Source organism: Clarias gariepinus, chromosome 28, assembly GCF_024256425.1.
Source record: "Clarias gariepinus isolate MV-2021 ecotype Netherlands chromosome 28, CGAR_prim_01v2, whole genome shotgun sequence".
Lineage (NCBI taxonomy): Eukaryota > Metazoa > Chordata > Actinopteri > Siluriformes > Clariidae > Clarias > Clarias gariepinus.
The window spans coordinates 3,866,139-3,888,743 of record NC_071127.1 but is presented as its reverse complement, the minus strand read 5'-3'; the positions used below and the strand labels follow the sequence as shown (position 1 = coordinate 3,888,743).

General features: G+C 37.1%; 1 protein-coding gene across 4 annotated transcripts in view; it reads right to left on the bottom strand.

Moving 5' to 3' along the window:
- Positions 1–22,605, bottom strand: part of LOC128515708 (RNA binding protein fox-1 homolog 3-like) — a 214,124-nt gene that overhangs the window by 90,509 nt on the left and 101,010 nt on the right. The window contains exon 1 of one of the 4 annotated variants that reach the window (XM_053489841.1): positions 20,094–20,167. The exons of the other annotated variants lie outside the window; for them this stretch is intronic. Coding sequence (XP_053345816.1) covers positions 20,094–20,111 — 18 coding nt within the window. The 5' untranslated portion in view covers positions 20,112–20,167. Of the gene's footprint in view, positions 1–20,093; positions 20,168–22,605 lie in introns of those variants that run through there. 4 annotated transcript variants of the gene reach the window in all.

The following is a 22,605-nucleotide window of genomic DNA, read 5'->3' as shown; positions in this document are numbered from 1 at the left end:
ATAATGTTTAATAATACCATAGAGCTGAAAAGGAAAAAAAATAGCACTGAGACATGAGTGGTGCTCCCTGTCCTTTTTAAAGTTTTAGGCAAAAGCCAGATTTCCAGAGTGGAGCGTCAGAAAGGCATCAGTCTAAGGTTTTATTCCGTCACTCAGATTTAAAAACACATTTATCTGTGAGACAGTGCAGCCCTGAGAACTGTTAAAGGTTTTACTGGTTACTAGTGCTGTGTAAGCTGAAGAGATTCCTAGTACTCCAGTGGGGCTCGTTACCTCCACCGCATGAGCTGCAGGCTTCCTCAGCTACTCAGTGCATGCCGGATTTGTCCGTGTCTTGGTCTGAGTGCTCTCTGGTCTGTGTGAGCATGCCTGGTTGACATCATGGTGTTCAACACACACACACACGCACACACACACACAAACACAGACACACACAACCTAATCTGTTTGGAGATAATAAGCATGGTGTAACCTTTATGTTCAACTGTTGGTTTAACAGAAAGGTTCATTGACTCATGTGGTGTCTTCTAGATCATGAAATCACATATGTGAAGCACTAGGAGGTCACGACATCTTTTATGTCCAGAAGACCATGACCATTAATTTTCATAAAAATGCGTGTCCTTCAAAGAACAGGCACAACACCATGTTTATTAATAGACTTTGCTTAATTTATCCATTTCAACCCACACTACAAACACACACCGATAGATAGATAGATAAATAGATAGATAGATAGATAGATAGATAGAGTGCGATGAAATATCTGGAATGTGTTTCAGTTCTGATGTTGTGTTCCACAAAAAGAGCAACTTGGCAGATCTTTTAAAACTCGATTAGCCACGATGCTCTGAGCTGAGTGTATTAAACCTGCCGTAAAGTTTCTGATAATCTAATTCAACTGAGCCCAAAACAAGCAAAGAAGCACACAGCACAACGGCAGGGCAGCGACTGCTTTACATTTACAGGCACTATGGCAAAGACTAATTTTCATAATGTTTAGATGACATGCAGTTCTCTTTTTATTCTCTGGTTAGCTCTCCAGTGGGCAGGGTTTAATGCTTATGTTAATTAGTTAATCGTTATATATCTGTTAGTAATCGGGTACCATACCTAATTTTACACTTTTTTTGTGGTGTTCTGTGAAGTCTCCACCTCTCCCATTGCAATTAGTTGATTTAGCGCAGGCTAAACAACCAGCATTCATCAATGCTTGAAGGCATGCCAATAAAACAGCAAAGAAATGAAATGCCTCCCAGTTGTGCTTTCACATTTGAGCAGCCATTATAATATGAAACTTTTAAAATTCAAACTTTCAGTGTGCTTGGTAATTTCCAGAATATTCACTTGCAGTGCATTAGTAGCATCACTGAAGTTAAATGACATGACTATGTCAGCTTCCTTATATGTCTGTATATATGTATGTAGTATGTATGTGCTTGTTTTGTCAAGTATATGGATTTAGAAACCAGTTATAATTACACATATGCGTGTTTTGTTCCTCCTACGCAATGCACAAAACGGCAGAATGGTTGTGCAAGAATGGTTGTACCACTGTTGCCCCAAGGCTCCATGATCTCTGGTTCAATCTTGGGCTCAGGCTACTCTGTATGGAGTTTCATTCTCTGTCTTTGTCCCTCTGTTCACATTGTGTTCAACTGGGTTTTCCAGTTTTCAGTGGCTAGTACTGTAGGTCATTTAATTGCCCCTATGTATAGTGTCCTATTTTAGACTGGTTTCACATCCATGATGTATTCTCTCCTCATGCCCCGCATTGCCACCGCGATAGGCTCTGAACCCAGATTAATAAATAAGTGATATAATCCATGGTCTATCAAACTCTACTCCATTTGTCAAAGTAGCTGAATGTGAACCCTGCTGAGTGAGAAATTCTACAAACTCAGAAAAACTAAATGTCTAGTTTGTGAGACTACTGTGATGGACTGTGACAGAATTCTGAAGATGTGAGAATGCCATGCTAAAATATAGGACTATGGTTTGCTGTCCTGGACTGCCAGACTGTGAGGGGCTTTCCCACATTCCCCAATTTAATCCGCAACTAGACTGATCTCAAGATCATGAAAAATTGAAGTTCCTTAGTTCAGTACAGCGCAAACAAACAAAGAATTCTTTAAAGTGGATTTTAAGTAGTTTGTAGACATCTAGGATAGTTAGTGCCACAAAACACTTCCTAAGCAGCTGTCATTCCTGGAGCACTTATAAAACCCTTTGTACAGTAGGTGGAGCAAACCCCCTAGAAAGCAAATTCGACTACGCTGCAGTGGGGTGAGATTTATTCACAGAAACACATCAGATTCAAAATGGATATCCAAGTCACTGTTAACAGGTGAATCAGACCGGGTCTTGACAATTTGTAGCAGATTGTGCAGAGGAGTAGCTACTTTGTAGGTAGTATAAGTTTTTTGACAGTTTGTAATGGTTCAGCATTAGTTTTAACAGTGCTTAGCTGAGATGTACTGTAGGAGTATAGATAAGATTAGATTAACTAATTGCTCCCTGAATAGATCCCGTTTATGGCACCAAAATAACAATGCGCTGTGTTTTCAAACTCCTTTCTCTCAGAACTAGCATTAGTCTTTTTAGCATTTTTGAGCTGTAGCAGTACTTCTGTTGGATAGGACTACATGGGCCAGCCATGGGAAGTGCAGAATGTCCATGACCCTGTCGGCAGTTCACTGGTTGTCCATCCTTGATGCACTTTTTGTAGATGTAGACCACTGCAGGCTGGGAACATCTTACAAAATCTGTGCTTATAGAGTTGCTCTAAAACAGTCATCCGCCATGACAGCTTGGCCCTTGTCATAGTAGCTACAGTTACAATATCTCCTTACAGTGGCACCTACAGTAAAAGTTGGTGGTGATACGTATATACTGCAAGGATAAAGTCACCAAAGTTGAAGTCTTGGAAGCAGTGTAAAGATTTGATTGACTCTGCAGTGGTCAGAACATACCAAAAGTATGTAGTCCAATGCAACAGAAAAGCTACTGTAACTCAAATTCCTGAAAAAGTTTTTGACACCACCTATAGAAAGGTGTCAGCTCTCTGGCAGTTCATTACCACGCTAGACAGTCAAATAGAATTTCATTTGTTATTATTTTTAATATTATTATTATTATTATTATTATTTGACCTTAAAAATTTAATTTTAAAAAAAGCCATTGATGTACAGTAATTTGTATGTGATTCAATATAAAACAGGTTCTTGGTTTAACAGTTATAGAAGTGGAAACAAAATAAAGCTTAAGGCGGTTGGCCTTACATTTGATATCTCTATAATGTCTTCCTGAAGGTAAAAATTCATATTTAGTGTGTAAAAACCTTTCATATATTAAACATAGAGATGGATATGTGGACATGGATGGATATGGTAAAACTACCACTTTCATGGCTGTCTTAACCTTATTGTCTACTCTAGGTTTAGAGTGAACAGTGGGTGTGACACCCTACATTTACAGCCAGTTATTTATTACATCATATTATATTTTTTCATACATATTTTAATATGTAACTATTCAATATTGTAAATTCATTAATGAGAAAAGTAAAGACTTGAGGTACACCAGATATGGTTAGCTTCATAATCATCATAATTGTTAGTACATTTTACAATTTCATATTTAAGGCATAGCTGGTAAGTGATTTCGGAGATTTAAGTTATTTAAGTTTGTCACATTTGAGCCATTAAGAATTTTAATCTGTAACAATTTCTCAGGCTCAAAATTAAATGCTTTACTCTAATGGTGTAAAAACTACCATACGGATGTGCAAGACTATGCCCATGGTTAACAGGACAAACATCATGGTGTGAAAGACTATGCACAGTGTACAGAACTACTATGCTGGTGTGTAAGACTATGCTTATGGTGAATGGATTACTGTGCTGGTATGTAAGACCACGCCCATGGTGTACGGGACAACCACGATGGTGTGCAGGACTGTGCCCATGGTTTATGGGACTACATTGCTGGTTGTAAGACTATGACCATGGTGTATGGAATGAACGCACTGGTGTGTTAGACTATGCTCATTGTGTACAGGGTGACTACACTTGCGTGTATTATTATGCCCATGGTGTATGGACAGAGGTGGGTAGAGTTGCCAAATAATTTACTCAAGTAAGAATAGCTGTACTTCAAAATATTTTTACTCAAGTAGAAGTAAAAAGTAGTCATCCAGAATATTACTTAAGTAAGAGTAAAAAAGTATTCGGTGAATAGATACTCAAGTACTGAGTAACTGTTTCAATCTTAATGTCCAATTAATTATTTTTAGAAATTATGATAATTATATACTAGTGTAATACAATTATATTTATATATTTTATATATAAAATATAATGTAAAGGAGTAAATGTAACTCATTAGTAACCACCTCTGTCTATGGGACTACTGAACAGGTCTGTAATTCCATGCCCTTGGTGTATATGATTACCATGTTGATGTGTAAGACCATGCCCATGGTGTAAGGGATGCTACTGTTTAAGATCATGCTCATGGAGTATGGGATAAATAGTCATTTTGTAATTTGATGCTTAGCTTGACCCTGTCAGCATAATGCATTCAGTCAGGTGTTCACTCATCAGATATGTGCAGTAGGAAAGCATTTGTAATTTCTCAAGAATCAGATGTGTCCTCAGATAACAACTCCACTCTTCTCATTAGCGTTGATGGACCAGGCAGCACATTTGTATTTGCTGTTTCATTTCGGTTTTGTTTCAAAGTCCATAAATAATATGTCAGCTGTGGCAGCCATCGCTTCATTTGGTGAAGAGGCTGCATGTGCTTGTCAAGGAGTTCACTAACATGGAATGACGCCTGAGTAGCAGCTTTATCTGTTCAGATGTAAAAAGTGATTGCTGGGATTTTCAAACAAAATCGAACTTTTGATTGATTTCTTGAATTTTGAAAGGCAAGAGGTCTTTTTACACTGCAAATACAATTGATCCCCTGCCTTCCCAGTAGCTCCTTCCTCTGGACTTGTTGTGGTTTTCTCTCCACTGATAGCAATGGTTGCAGTGGCCAGGTAGTCCAGGCCTTATGAAGTTTTATGCATCATCAGAAACAACCAGGATCCACATATATGGGGAGGGAGCTAGATTGCATGTGCCGAGACATTTCCCCTAAACTGACAAAGGTTTTTATTTATTTATTTATTCATTTATAATCTCTTATTTTCTGTCTGTGTTTGTTTACAATTGTTGTATGTCCCGCAAATTAGTTCTTTTTATTAAACATTTCGTTTCTTTGTCCTGCTCAGCAGCATGTTCGCTGGATTGCAGCAATTGAGAAATCGTTATCTACAAATATAAACTAATTATACAAGTGTAACTGGCCAGAATTACCATTTGCCTTGTACTACCTAGACAATGCAAACCACATGGAATATAGTGGTATTCAGAAGCAGCCTACTACTGTATTTTTTCCCCTTTTTAAAATGCGCTGCAAATATTATTAGTATGGGTAGGTATGAAAATAAATACATAAAGACTGTTTTATATTAATGAACAAGTTAATCAATGACCTATATATAAAGAAATAAAAAAAGAGATAAAAATGCACTAAATATGTAAAAGTAGGAAAATGTACACAGCTTGACATATTGTAGATTTCTCAGCAGGAATGTGGCACAATAACGACTACAAAATATTTGATCTTTGATTTCTTTTTCGTGCCTTACTCTCAGACCGCTCCTTTTCCCGAAAGTGAGTGAATGTACTCAGTAACTAGAACCCCAGCACACGAGGAGACAAGGGCAACATCAATCTGATTTCTCAGCTGCATTTGGTGCTCACTGTTCATATCTAATACTGTAGATCCACTATCAGTTGCATTGCATTACACAAAATTGACATTAGCTTACTATAGTCACGCTATCTCTCTGTCTATACATTCTCTCTCTCTTCCTCTCTCTCTTGTGCCTTTTTCAATCACTCAATTATTATATTGAGTAGGGTCTTAAAGTCACTACTTATGGAAAACCAATACAAATGTCTGTCAGTGGATATTTCTCAAATAAGATTTCATCCATCTTCACTAAGCGAAATCCATTAACACAGTCTTTTTGTTGACTGAACGGTGTAAGGATAACATAACACACAGACGAGTGTACTATCTGAGTCAGTATTGGGTGTTAGTCACTTAGGGAGAAGTTTAAATGTACACAATGTTCCTTTTACTGTAAATCCAAATCATATTTAAACTATTGAAATTGAATTTTATTATACACATGTACAATCAGGTATACAAGTATTTGGACAATTTTTAAATTTGCGTATACTTTCAGTAAGTAAATGCCTGAAATCTGGATCTCATGAACATCACCACATGCTTTCCTCTCCTGAGTTGCCTTGAGTTTGTTTTACTGTAGCCACCTTCAGTTGCTGCTGTGTTGTGGCTCTGGTCAGGGTTTAGTTTAGGTGACTGACTCTGTCACTCTTGTGGCCACTACAATGCTTTGCGCCACTATGGCTATGTACCACCTTTGGCAGATGATGTGGTATGCTTTTGAATATGATCCCTTACATTCCTTCTCTATATTATTTTCCTCCAGTCATTCTCACACAAGTTCATCTTCTATTAGAACTGAGCAGACATTTTAGAGGTCATTAAGCAAATGCTAATCTGGCCTTTATGTTCTAGAGTGTTCCCAAAGGTTGACACCTTGAACTAAACTTTCTGTTTTTACACTTATGAAAGTGTGTTCTTGTGTTTGTAGACCTTGGTCATCATACCCCTACCTCCTGCAGAGTACTCCTGACTCGGCTTGATGTTCTGAGTGTTATATAGTGAGGAAATAATTCTGTGGTCTTCCACTTTAGTTGCCTTCTATGGTTTTTCAGATTTTTGTGTTGCTAAGCTCACCAGTGCATTTTCTCTTTGCAAGAATGTACAAAATTGTTGATTTGATCACTGAAAAAGTCTCTGTTATCTCTCTTATAGGTCTGTTTTTTTTGCTCCCAACCTAATAAGGGCCCAATTCAATTGCATCAGCACTCCTGTTTGCTGCACATTTTAAATTAATACAAAGTAAAAGGCTCAAAAGTAACATATACATATAAATACTTATATATATATATATATATATATATATATATATATATATATATATATATATATATATACAGTATATTTTATTTATTTGTAAAGTATTTATATGTATATGTTACTTTTGATCCTTTTCAAGAGATTTAATCCATGCATCAATGCATCTCTCTCTCTCTCTCTCTCTCTCTCTCTCTCTCTCTCTATATATATATATATATATATATATATATATATATATATATATATATATATATAGAGAGAGAGAGAGAGAGAGACATCCATATATATCTCTATATATATGGATGCATTGATGCATGGATTAAATCTCTTGAAAAAATTATATATATATATATATATATATATATATATATATATATATATATACACTTAAAGACTGTACAGCTAAAAATTTATTTAGATATTTTTTTTTCTCACAAATAATCAACGTAAAACAGTTATTGGTAGTGGAATTGATGTTTGCACCACACCTTACAGTCTAACCTATAGCGCATGTGACATGTTCCTATAAGCATGCCGAATTATTTATGACTTCCTTCCTACAGTTCCATGCACTTTGAGGCACTCTCACAGACTCAACAGCAACTAACTTTAATAGATACAGTATATGTATTTATTGTTATACATATTCATTATACTAAAAAAATACATTACTGTGAAAAAAAAAGTTAAGACAATTTCATTTCTTAATATTAAATGAAATGAAATAATGTGAATTTAAAAAAAAAAACAAAGCGACCTCATTGCATCATTCCTCTCTTGTCTGTTACAACCACTCCAGCATCAGCAGTATACTAATCACTGGCCTGATCATCTGTCATCATTGGTTTATGCCTTATGTTTTATATATATATATATATATATATATATATATATATATATATATATATATATATGATTTATTGATGCATATGTCACTTTGTGGCTTAACAAACAAAAAGTCTGGATTGGAAGTGAGTAACACACTTGGAAGAAAGCGCTGGCCGCTTCTTCCGCATGCGCGAGTTCATGTAGGCTGTAGAGCTGTAGAGCCGTGATTAATGTAGGATAAAGTATATATATATATATATATATACTTAAAGACTGTACAGCTAAGAATTCCCTTATCCCTTCCCTCTGAGAGAGCTCGGCCAATCAGCTCTCTCTAGACCTCCAGCTGTGAGAGGTAACGGCATCACCCGGGGATTGAACCAGCAATTTCCAGGTGATAGGGCGAGCACGTTACCACTGCGCCACTCAGAGGCCACCACAGCATGTTTTTAAACTAATTCCTTTAGCAGTTCCTTTAATCTGTTTATATGAAGATTTACACATCTTCACAGAACCTTTTCTACAATGAATAATGATGCAGTCTCATGCATATATTCGGATATAATACATCAAACTTATACTCGGACAACCTGTGCAGTCTTCTGCACCAATATCTTTAAACCTTCACCTTAACCACTTTGCTATACTATAAGGCTACATTCATAGGGCTGTCTGGAAGAACAAATATGATGTTCAGATTGGATTTCACTCACTTTCGTTTGTGCTCCTAGATTGCCTTCCTAACCAATATGTGGCCATGCAATTTGAGTGAGAAAAGGCAGATCGGAATTCGTGCCACTTTTTGTCTCTGCACATGCGTTGGACACTCGCTAACATCAGTCAGCACTAGCAACGTGGCAGCTAAAGTTTAAAGCTAAAGGGTTCCTTCCTTCTTCTCAACCAAGTACAGGCGCTTAAACACTTGCTGTGATACAGAGCCAAATCCTAAGCAAGTTTTTTTTGCTAAAATTCCATCCATTGTTTAAAGTGAATGAGCGCTCACATGAAATTATTACACGTCTCGATGTACACATGCTTGTGGTTTGGGAGGACAGAGGTGTCCACATTAGAGTTAGAATAAAGTCACTGTCATGACATGCAAATTTTATTCCACCAAATAAATAAATAAATAAATAAATAATGGAATTAAGCAATGTGACTTGTCAACATCGCCTAAATATTAACATTAATGTATATGATAAATCACTTTACCTCTTTATTTTAATATATGAAAGTTTCAGCCCACATACACAGTTTGTGCTTTTTACGTCATAACAGGACACAGGACATGGTAATAAAGGTATTTTGTAAAAGCAGACGTTTTGGAGCTGTAAGTTATTTAGACTACAGAACCAACAGTTTGAAATGACCCGTGTTACCATGTGACTTGCGAGCGAGACCGGGTGTGTGTGGAAGAGGAGACGTTTATATATCTTATAAGCTCAGTAAGCTTAATCACATGCATCCTGCTATCACTCCGCTATCATCCTGGGAGTTGAGCTCACACCCTTCCTGAATCACAACCTTTGCTTTCCGTTGCTTTGTTGTGAGATTATACTATTTCAGTTTGCGGCTTAAAAAAACGCAAAGCAGCTTGTTTACCAGCAGTGCTATTCAAAAGATGTGCAGTGTATTAAACTAGAATGCAAGCAGTGTGTAACTGCTGCACTCCATCAGTGTGTGTGTGTGTCTGTGTGTGTGTGTGTGTGTGTGTGTATGCGCTTAACTTCTCTCTAAGCTGCTCTCGGCAGATGCAATTGCGTTGTTGTGGATTCACTAATCCCTGTGTTAGTACTCTCACACCGACAAGCTGAGAGTAGATTAGCCCGATCACACGAGTGTTAACATTGCTTGGAATGTGTGTGTGTGTGTGTGTGTGTGTGTTTGAGCTGTAAACCAAAAAGAGCCCATGCTCTCAAAAACTAAACAAACAAAGAAACACTTTTTTGTTACGCTTCCACTTGATGATGTCATTCTGAGAATCACAGCAGCCAGCCAATCACAGCAGAGACAGCCTCGTTATACTCGTGCATGCTTTCTTTTTCTTCCTGCGATCACTTTCTTTGTTCTTTTTCAAAAATTATTCTCATCCAAGCAGTTGCTGTTTCATTCATTTGTTGCCTAAATCATTCTCTTTCTCTTTTTGTGTGTGTGTGTGTGTGTGTGTGTGTGTGTGTGTGTTGCTTCTCACTGATGCTGAGTGCCTTAGTGTCACGGTGCTAATGCTAATGCTTTAATTTAGTACAACTGCACAATTACCACCATTGTAATCTCATTAAACCCCCCCCCCCCCTCTCTCTCTCTCTCTCTCTAATTGAGCAATAATTTTCACTCATTATGATTGGGCCATTATTATATTAATGAGCTAATGGTCTCATTCTGCACAGCACGCCGGACCCCTACTGCATGCTCTCTACAGCGCCGTGTGACACCATAAATCACCCTCTCAAAGGTGTGTGTGTGTGTGTGTGTAAAAGCGTGTGTGTGTGTGCGAGCGTGTGTAGGCAGAAACATTAGCATTTTCATGCAATACAGAATCTCAGCAAACAGAAAAATAAATGATTGATTTTTTTATCTAATTTATCTCTGTCTTTATTTATTATTTCCATATTTCTCCTACTGTACTCTCTCTCTCTCTCTCTCTCTCTCTGTACTTTCTCTTTTATTGAATTTTATTTTCCACATCACTCCTTTTTATCACTGCCTTGTCCTTTTCATTCAACTTCAATACGCCATCAAGTAAAAAAAGAAAGAAAGAAAATCAATAAATAAATTAAACAAATTCACCAGAAAGATTATTTATCAGATTGGACGATGAAACTGAGACTAATATAAGATCGAGTTAGGACAGAGATGAGACAAAGAAACAGCATTAAGACATAGTTGAGAATGGAAAGAGACATGGAGATTAGAGAGGGAAGGAATACAGTTGAGACAGAGTCAGAGAGTTAAAAGAGACCTACGAGACCTAAGAGAGAACTGAAAGAGGTGCTATAGAGCTGAGACAGGGATGAGACACGGAGCTGATAAAGGGTAAAGACAGCCCTAAAACAGAGTTGAGAAAGCTAAAATAGGAAGTACTGTAAGGCAGCGCTGAGACCGAGATCAAACAGAGCTGAGACAAAATAATGACTAGCAACACACGGAGCTGAAACAGAGACAAGAGTGAGTTATAAGAGAGATGCGATGGGAGAGACTGTGCTGCTTAAGGAAAGGAGAAGGAGAGGGAGAAGTGTTTGGATAAAGGCTAAGATAACATTGAGGAGGCAGAGGAGAAAGTGTTAGGGCAGACAACATTTAAGCTGGGACTAAGCTGAGATAGCATTGAGAGAAAGAAAAAGGACTGAGACAGAGTTGAGAAATAATTGAAATAATGAGAAGAAGGGCAAGAGTTAGGGGCAGAGGTAGGATAACACTGAAAAGAAGAGTGACAAATATGAGAAAGAAATGAGGTTGACTGAGACATCATTGAACTGAAGAGAAAGCAGAGAAAGAGCTTATAGAGCAGTGAGATACATTGATACACTGAGACCAAAGTGAGATAGCATTGAGAAGAAAAGAACTGAGAAAGAATCAGGGCAGAGCTGAGATAGTGTTGAGACAAAGAGAAGACTAAGATGAAGCGAAGACAGAGCAGATATATACATGCAAAGGACAAAGCCACAACACCAGTGACCGTACAGTATGTGAATTAATATTTTCTAAATGTAACACAAGTTTATTACAGTACGTTTCAATAAAGATACTAATCCAAAGCCCTGACCTGTGCATTGTACAGTCCCACGTCACTGAACATCCTAAACTTCAATCAGATTTACTGTTTGATGTACAAAAAGAGAGTAGTTTTATTTTATGTGGTTACACAAAAGCTTAATTAATTTAAAAAAGAATAAAAAACGCATAAAGAAGTATCATACAATGTAAGTTTCTCTGGTGAGTGTTTGCTGCTACTACAGTTAGCTCGCTTAGTTAAACTGTCAAGCTACCCAGAATGAAGCCCAGTGTTAATAAAGAAAGAAAAAAAAAGAAAAAAACCTCTCGACCTCTCGAGTGAGAGTTATGAATCTCTGATCCATGATTAACTCATATGAAGCTGTAAGAAAACGTCAGCACAAATCTGACAACTCAGCCGAAACAAAGTGGCCCATTTACATACAGGATCAATAAAACACCGGCCATAAATGACACGCGCCGATATGGTTATTGAATTTCACTTTTAATTAAAAACAAACCAGTGCACATGGTGCCAAAAGGCCACTGCAGATGAGAGCAGAGGAGAGAAGGAAGGAGCAAAGGAAGGAAAAGAGGAAGAAAAAAAAAAAAGCCGGGCTTACTGATGTCAGCAGAACGTCAATCAAACAGCGTCTGGTTTAACTGGCACCCAAAATCGATCAGAAATGTGATTTAATCTCAGAGCTGTGATTTAATTTAGGGAAAGTAACTTCACTTTCCAAACTTCATTTATATGTCCAGCATTATGAATGCGATTTAGAGACAGCAAATTTCATGCACTAAAAGACACATGCAAATAAATACATTATAAATGTATAAACAATAATTTGCTTGATGTGGAATGTATTAAAGAAGCATATAAAGAAGGGAAAATTATAAACTTCACCGTAATAATGTTTTTATGTTTTCATAAGAAATAATAATAATAATAATAATAATAACGACTGATAAAAAAAAAATAATAATAATAATAACAACAATAATAATAATAATAACAACGGATAATAATAATAATAATAATAATAATAATAATAATAACAACGGATAATAATAATAATAATAATAATAATAATAATAATAATAATAATTGTTATTATTATGAAAACATAAAAACATTATTACGGTGAAGTTTATAAAAGTTTATAATTTTTTAAAATATTTTTTATAATAATAATAATAATTATTATTATTATTATTAATTTAAAAAATAATAACAATAATAATAATAATAACAACAGATAAAATATTAATAATAATAATAATAATAATAATAATACAATGAGTTATAATTAATGAATAAAAAGATCCATCTGTATTGTTAACCAGTCACCTGTCAATGTTTTTCTTTTTTTTTTTTTTCTTTTACTCAATAGTCAACCGTCATATTCCTGTTAACCAGTCACATGTCATGTTATATGTTACTGCTACCCTTTTCTTAACCAGTAAAAAGGCCACTTCCATGTTAACCAGTTACCTGCCACCTACTAGTTAACCCGTCACCTGTCTCGTCTTCATAAACCCGTCACTTCTTTGTTAACTTGTTACCTTTCTGGTAAGCAATTGCCCGTCAGCTCTCAGCTCTCTGTTAACCAGGTGATTGATTGGTTCAGAGGTGATGCGTGTGTGTGTGTGTGTGTGTGTGTGTGTGTGGAGGAAAAGCTGACTCTGACTGGTTAAAACAGAATTGGCTCAAGTGCTTAAGTGTAAATGCAGCGTGATGTCAGTAAGAGTAACAAAGTGCTGAATAGGAGCCTTAAGGAGTAGTACTATTCACACACACACACACACACACACACACACACACACACACACACACACACAGTTATGGCTATGTCAACAGTGCTGCATTATGTTGCTTTAACAAGGATAATTCATCATCTTCTCTTCTGCAATCTCTTATCTCTCCAAGCTCTCCTTACACACACACACACACACACACACACACACACACACACACACACACATACACACACACACACACACACACACACATTACCACATCAGTCACATCTATCTGTTGTTTTTAAGCCTTGATTTGAGATCTTTTGTAGGAGTCAGAGTGATGCATGATGCTAATACTTCTCTCAGTGCGCTTTTTTTCCGCAAACACACATCATCATTATCCTTCATAAACTGACCATGGGCTTCCCTTTCAGACCACATTCTCACCAACACAGTACCAGGACCGGATGTGGTTCTGAAATTTTGTTCTGGACAATTTCTTTAAAGGACTATTTGAACTATATGTATTGCGTCAACTAAATATCTTGCAATACTTTGATTCCAGATAGTCACGATATCGTGAAACATCAAGGCAAGATAACCGAGATCTTGTGATTTGTCAGTTACAGACAGTGAAGGTCTTTTAACATTAGAGTTTGCAACACCTTGATTTCAAAGTCCAAGTCGATGTCAAATATATATATATATATATATATATATGAAAACAATTCAACCATAAGTTTTCTAATACATAAATTCCAGATAGTCCAGGTTCCATACTGTAGGTTATCTTGACTATGCAAAGTAGTCAAATTTTTCCTAAAGGTGATGCAAGATATCTACAAGCTACAGTATTCTAAACCACTGATGCAAGATAGTTAAAATTGTTTTAAACCTTGTGGAAAAAATTTAAGCATTTTGGATTTCTTCTAAAATGCCAAGATCTTCTCAAACACCAATGCCAGATAATACACATCTTTTAAAGCACTTAGGCAGGATAGTCAAATTCTTCCAAAAACATTGATGCAATATTGTCAAGCTCTTCTAAAAAAAAAAAATCATACATGGTGGCCACACTCTTCTGAAACACTGATGCAAAATATTTTAGATTTTTTTAAATATCAGTGCATTATAGACTTCAATTTCCAAATCAGTGATGCAACTTAGGGACGATAATACATTTCTAAAACATCAGTGCAAAACAACCCAGACCATCAATGCAGTTAAAACAGGATTCTCCATCACAATGCCTCTGGAATGTAATGTCTTGACTTTAGAAAGGTTGCACCTTTAAACTCACTGGGTACAATATCTCATGGTTGTAATACTTCTACAAGGTGTAGTCACTTCTAAATGTGGCTTGTGCAGCGTTGTTACAGCCTGTTGGTCATCCCTTCTATCTGATGACTTCTGTCATTCCAAAAAAACAAAAAAAAGAAAAACACTGCTTGCATGGAATATAACCTTCAGAAGGTGTTTAATGTGATGCTCGATTGAATCAAGGGTCAAATCCAAATGGCTTGTCTTTGTATCAGTTAGCAGCTTGTTTTATCATCCTGTATCATAACCTCAAGGTGTAAACATCAAGAGCTTCCGAGAGCCCATGTAAGGTGAGATCTCACTCCTTGTCCTTGCTGATCATTAGCGGAACAAGCTGGTATCTTATATAACACTTTAGTGTTTCCTATTACTTTTTCCTTGCCTTTCTGATCTCCCTTGTGATCCTTTCCATCGGAATGACTGTAACACTTGCCCATGCAACCATTAACCTCTTATCTTCAATGTTATGAATGCTAAAAGATTGGCTTCTCTATTCTCTCCATCTTATGTCTGTCTTTGTTATCGGAGCACTTGCAACAGTTTTTCTCTCTAGACCTTGACGACCAGTTAAATCTATCTGACACACTGTTGTTAATAATTGTGTCTGGTGTCAAATGCGTCTGTCTATCTAACTCCACGCCTTGTCTTGCTAGCTTTGAAGATCACATAATGGGGTATGTACATATATATGTGTGTGGCGCCATGTATGTGTGTGTGTGTGTGTGTCCATGAATCTGAGCGCGATTGACTGCGTTAAGCAGACAGGAGGCTTTTACTGCATGAGGCTCTGTTTCCCGATACCGCACTCCAGCGATGATTTCCCACGAGAAGCTCTGTCTTTCTCACTTAAGGAAGAGCATGCTTTCTCTCCATTTCTCTGCCTCTATAATCCTTCCGTGATGTTCGCATATGTGAAATTTGTTTAGTGAGGAATTACTGGCAGGTCCTTCATGTCGGTCTCATCATGTACCTGTGTACGATCTGAAAACTACATGTAAACTACACACCAGACTGACATCACCAATATGTGCCCAGAAGCAAAACCAGAGAATGGCTTGAGGAAGATTCTTTCATGCATCCTCAGAACATTTTAATTTTCTGTTACTATAAAAACGTTTAACAGATAAAAATCAAAACTTGGTCATAAACTGCCCCCAAAAATCTATAGATTTTTGCAGTGCTTCTGTTATCACTGATTGTTGTTTTCTTTTATTTGTAAACAACCTGATATAATGATATACTTTTAATACTGCAGTCAACTTACAAAGTATGTTATATTGTATAAAAAAAATGCTGTTCTTCCATCCTACCATTCATTGCTTATCCACTGCTTATGATCTGTAGTGTTGCGAGGCCTGAAGCCTAACCCATCACAGAGCACAAACACTCACATATTACACCCAGTCAAATCGGAAACACTAATCAGCCTATACCTTGTGTTTCGAGGAAATTCACCAAGCACAGCAAGAACATGCACCCATGCAGACCAGAGATGAGATTTGAACCTGGAGGTGTGAGGTGACAGTGCTAACCACTAGGCCACCATGTTGCAGAAACTTATATGTATGTACATATTATTAAATATGGGAAATTCTTACTTCCTAAAGTCTGACCTTTAGTCCATTTATAGGCAGGTGTTCAAGTCAAAGTGGGACTTTTAATTGTCCAGAAAACCAGAACACATTTAGGCATACGCTCTTATCCAAAACGACTTACGTATTTCTCTCATTAAACATCTGAGCACTTGAGGGTTAAGGGCCTTGCTCAAGGGCCCAACAGTGGCAACTTGGTGGTTGTGAGGTTTAAACCTGAGATTTTCCGAGCCGTAGTCCAATGCCTTAACCACTGAGCTACCCCTGGCCACATCGTCGTAAAATCTCTCTTTATTCTCTATATAATCCCCTGCTACACTATTGTGCTTATACCCATGTTGCACTAGTGCTTAGACACCATCAAGATAGAAAGTTTTCTCAGTACACCAGAGCCATGATCGGACTGCCTGTCTGATTCACGTCTGAAATGCCAGCCTCCCAGGAACTCCTTTAATGGCCCAAACATGTGGACATTTCTTGGATCTGCCCAGGTCCTGTAAAGTGCATGTGATGTTGATGAATGATTTAGTGTACAATTTCCACAGATAGATGCATCTTTTTCTTCCAAAAGCTGGTGACAGGTTATCCATAAGTCTTTAAGGATCAGACATTCCACTCCTTGACTATTTACAGGAACTCCGAGCCACCTCAGCTTGGACCGTCATTCACTGACCTAGAGCTCTCGTTACAATGTTTGTACCGTTCAAATATTTCATTGCAGCTAAGAGTCTCATTACTGCATTGTAAATGTCAGTCGCTTTTATATCTTCATTCACCTGAATTTTTATCTCAGTTTGACTTGAACACACCTTAAAGTTACAATTAATGTTTTAGAACAGTCACAAAACATGAAGTTCAATAGTCCATAAGAAGAGGAAGAAGAGCTTGCGATGTGAACTCCTCTGTCCTGAAGATGTTCATGCTACTGCTTCAACTCCCTGGTCTGATGGAAGACCACTGCAGAACTTCTGACCAATCAGAATCCAGAATGTTGTGGTGTAAAATCCTGTTCTACTTCCAAACAGAAACGTGGGCTGAAGTCAAAGTTTAGATTTGTGAAAAATGATTAGACTAGAGAAACTCTAAAAAAGTGTTATTACGATCAAATAAATGGTTTAAAATGAGTTAAACATTAAAATGGGTGTATATGTTTCGGCGCAAGGGGATAGATGGAAGAAAGAACTATACATTGTGTGTGGGTAGGCATTTTGTGCATGCAAAATGGTTGTGTGTGTGTGTGTGTGTGTGTGTGTGTGTGTGTGTGTGTGCGCAAGTGTGCATGCAAGCGAACAGCAGGGGAGAGCAAGTCAGAGGTAATCGCCCTGCAGAAGTACATCTGGTTCCTGGATAAATATTATAATGAGAAGCACACTTACTCCATCCCGAGAGAGAGAGAGAGAGAGAGAGAGAGAGAGAGAGAGAGTGTGTGTGTGTGTGTGCGTGCGTGTGTGTGTGAGTATGTAGGCGTTTAGTAGGTGTGATGAATCTTTCGCTCTCCTACATAAGATCAGATCTTAGTCCAAAACTGAGTAGATTATCGACGTGAAAAAGCCAAGTGAAGAAAAAAGATCACACACACACACACACACACACTTGAGCTATAAAAAAAGCATGGATTAACCTGCACTAGCCCCAGTTGTTATTTTTATTTCTTTTTCAACTGTTTAAAAATCAAACACAGTATTTTTTTTTTTTTTTTTTTTACTTAAACAGCCTTAACTCCGCCCGGTTATTTTAGAGAGAATTCTATCCTCTGGAGGGCGGAGCTGTGACCAGGATGACAATTCTTATAGAAATGTCTCTCAATATAAAATCCTGTCATGATGAATGTGTACTTGAGTAACGATTCATTTTTTAATCGATATTTCTTTTTCTTTTAATCCTTACATTAACTGCTCAGGCAAAAGAAATAAAAAAATTATATATATATATATATATATATATATATATATATATATATATATATATATATATATATATGAATTAAATTAATTTTGTTGTATGAGTTAGCCTATGGTACCTGTAGGATTTAAACTGGAGGATGGTGAAGATTTTACTGCTGCATCATCAAGATTTGATTTTAAGAAGAAAAAAAAATATATGCAGTAATAAAAGCACATAAGTAAGTGGAATTAAATAGATGCGCTGTGGTTTTTCCTCTCGCTGAGACTTTATGGCTGCCATAATACCTTGTATATACATGCAAACCAAGGAGCTGGCTGTCCTAATGTCTTACTGCAGTTGTGTAAAACGTTTCAGATAAGCAACAGAATAAACAACAGTGTTCCGCCTTGATCTTTTGAGCGTGAGAGGAATCCTGCTCACTGACACTGGAGACTCCTTCCTCTATTAGCGCTAAGTGCCGTGTGCTCCCAGGCATGGAGGCCATTGAATAAACTGTTACTACGGAAACCTTTTTTTTTATTATACATATTAAAACAGAGCTGGAAATTAATCAACTCCTTTTGACCAATCACAATCCAGAATTCATGAGTCCTGATGTGTGTCAGATGATGAAATGTTGAAATGTTGCTTTATAGATTTTAGATTTAGATTATGTAGATCTTATGTAGCTATACACTTCCGTTGGGTGAAAGAGTGAGAGAGAGAGTTACACATTCATACTGAGCTCTAAGAAAAGAAAGGTATAAAAGACACAGCAAGACACACTCATACAATACAGTCCTGTAAAAACCTCTCTCTCTCTCTCTCTCTCTCTCTCTCTCTGAAAGACAGGAAGTGCAGAGTGATGTGTAATTGAGTGATTTGCAGAAGCATCAACAGCAAATGGGAAGAAGATGGACGAGATGGACAAGATGGACGAGAAACACACACACGCACACACATATACACACACAGTGTAGCTCACTTCAGGACCTTTTGTGACACATTTAATTAATAAAAAATGTATTTATTTATTTAGTTTAAGCTAACCATCTAACATGCTAGTCAATATGCACATCTATAGCTAACCTGTGCTGCTTTAAAGGTAACTGATGAAGAACATCCATCCATCCATCCATCCATCTAGGAACCTCTGTAGTCCAACTAGGGACTGTGGAGGCCAGCAGTGACCATTGTATTTATTCCCGTTTACACAACTGTGGTCAGACCTCCAATCAACATACAGAGGAGAAGAGCAAGAGCAAATAAATGGCCATATCCAATGACATGATAATAATAATAACTGACCTGAACAACATGAGTTGTACATGAAGGAAAATGTCTCTAAAGCTAAAACACAAGTGTTCTTAAGGAAAATACAAAGATACATTTACATCTTTACATATTACATCGGATAATAAAACCACATCAGATTTACACAGGTAGGGAACGAAACATACTGGTTAATTGATGAATTATTTAAATCATATCAGACTATCAATCCTAAAATCATAATAATATTAGATAAACTTTGCATTGTAAATGAAGAAATCAAATAAGGATTGAATGATTCCTAATAAAGTCAAATTAAGATTGGTTTTAAAACAACTGTCAACTGATTATTATATAAATGTGAAAATACAATATATACCAGATTATATATGCTCAATGCAAATATAAATTAGATTACAATCGCTGAAATCAGATATAAATCAGATTAATATTATTAATTGTTAAGTCAATTACAATTGTTAAATTGTAAATGATTGGCAAAGTTAGTTTTTTGGCCCCGCCCCTTTTCACACACCCACTCAGCAGATCTTTTGATTCTGTGAAAATTTCTGCAGCGTAAAACTGAATCACAGTCGATAGAATTCCAAAGGAAAAACAGACGTAGCAACAAATAAAGAGGAAAAGAAACAAGTAGGAAATTCAGCGTTGTGTACTCACCCAAAAGTACATCATCATCACGGCCACAGGATCGGTGTGTGTGTGTGTGTGTGTGTGTGTGTGTGTATGATCCAGTAGTTGTCTTAGCTTTCTGTCCTATCTTCCTCTTCCTGTAATTTTCCTTTTTCCTCCTGATGTTTCTCGTCCACTGAAGGAGCGCTACATTAAAACCTGATCCTCTCTTCTCACTCCACTGTCACTAACTCTCTCTCTCTCTCTCTCTCTCTTTCTGCAGGGTGTGTGTGTGTGTGTGTGTGTGTGTGTGTGTGTGTGTGTGTGTGTGTGTGTGTAGGCTGCACTCGCTGCGCTCGTCCTCCACTCAGCCTTCAGTGCTTCTCCACAGGCGAGCGAGAGGAGAGGGAGCTTTAACTCACTTCTAGCTGTTTAGTTCAACCTGGCATTCCCAGTGTACATGTCCCAGTGAGTGCAAAAGTTTGTGTCCCATTAAGGTTTGTAGAATTATTAGTTGGACATATACATCCATCCATACATCCATCTATCCATACATACATCCATCCATCCATACATACATACATACATACATACATACATACATCTATCCATCCATTTGTCCAACCATCTGTCTGACGTCCATGTTTATACCGATATCTATCTGTCTGTCTGTCGATCTCTCTCTAGGCTTCTGATCTATCTACAAACCCGATTTCAAAAAAAGTTGGGACACTGTACAAATTGTGAATTAGAACAGAATGCAATGAAGTGGAAGTTTCAAATTTCAATATTTTATTCAGAATAGAATATAGATAACATATCAAATGTTGAAAGTGAGACATTTTGAAATGTCATGCCAAATATTGGCTCATTTTGGATTTCATGAGATCTACAAATCCCAAAAAAGTTGGGGCAGGTAGCAATAAGAGGCCGGAAAAGTTAAATATACATATAAGAATCAGCTGGAGGACCAGTTTAGATCAATTGGCAACATGATTGGGTATGTAAAGAGCCTGTCAGAATGACAGTTTCTCTGCTTCTATAATGGAAATCACAACATGGGCTCAGGAATACTTTTAGAAAACATTGTCGGTGAACACAATCCACTGTGCTATTCGTCGTTGCCAGCAAAAACTCCATAGGTCAAAAAACAAGCCATATCGAAACATGATCCAGAAGCCAAGGCTCATTTAAAATGGACTGTGGCAAAGTGGAAAACTGTTCTGTGGTCAGACGAATCAAAATTTAAAGTTCTTTTTGGAAAACTGGGACGCCATGACATCCGGACTAAAGAGGACAAGGAAGCCTGCATCTCTAATGGTATGGGGTTACATGAGTGCGTGTGGCATGGGCAGCTTACACATCTGGAAAGTCACCATCAATGCTGAAAGGTATATCCAAGTTCTAGAACAACATATGCTCCCATCCAGACGTCGTCTCTTTCAGGGAAGACCTTGCATTTTCCAACATGACAATGCCAGACCACATACTGCATCAATTACAACATCATGGCTGCGTAGGAGAAGGAACCTGGTACTGAAACGGCCAGCCTGCAGTCCAGATCTTTCACCCATAGAAAACATTTGGTGCATCATAACGAGGAAGATGTGACAAAAAAGACCTAAGACAGTTCAACAACTAGAAGCCTGTATTAGAGAATGGGACAACATTCCTATACCTAAACATAAGGAAATTGTCTCCTTCGTCCCCAGATGTTTGTAGACTGTTATAAAAAAAAAAAAAGATGGGATTTAACACAGGGGTAAACATGGCCTCGTCCCAACTTTTTTTTAAATGTGTTGATGCCATGAAATTTTAAATCACCTTTTTTTTTCCCTTAAAATGATAAATGTTTTCAGTTTTAACATTTGATATCTCATCTATGTTGTATTCTGAATAAAATATTGAAATTTGAAATTTCCACATCATTGCATTGATTTATTTACAATTTGAACAGTGTTTCAACATTTTTTGAAATCGGGTTTGTATCTAACCATATCTAATCCATCCATCTATCCATCCATCCATTCATCCACCCATCCATACATACAGTACACTACATACATTTATTCATCTATCCATACATACATCCATCTATACATCCATTTGTTCAACGATCCATCCATCCATTCTTCTGACATGTATGTCTATACCGATAACTGTCTGTCTGTCTGTCTGTCTATCTCTCTAGGCTTCTGATCTATCTATCTAACCTAATCTTCACCAACATTAATATTATGTGTGGAACTGTGCTCTATTTTGTCAATCTTAAACCTTACACTCCAATAAAACCTGTGACAAAAAATACTTTCTAACAATAGTAAAGACAATTAAGTATTTCATGTAGAATGTTAGCGTTTCCTCCTCCTCCATCATTGCACGTTATGTAATTGATGCAATTATTCTTTGTAAATTTTCCACAACACACCCACTACTAGCATGTGAAATTTATCCCAATGCCCCCGTAAACTGATAATTCACTTTGAGTCTTAGTAACTCGACACACCTTTTATTAAATCTCCTAACAGGCACAGAGCAGACGTGAGGAGAGAAGGCGAGT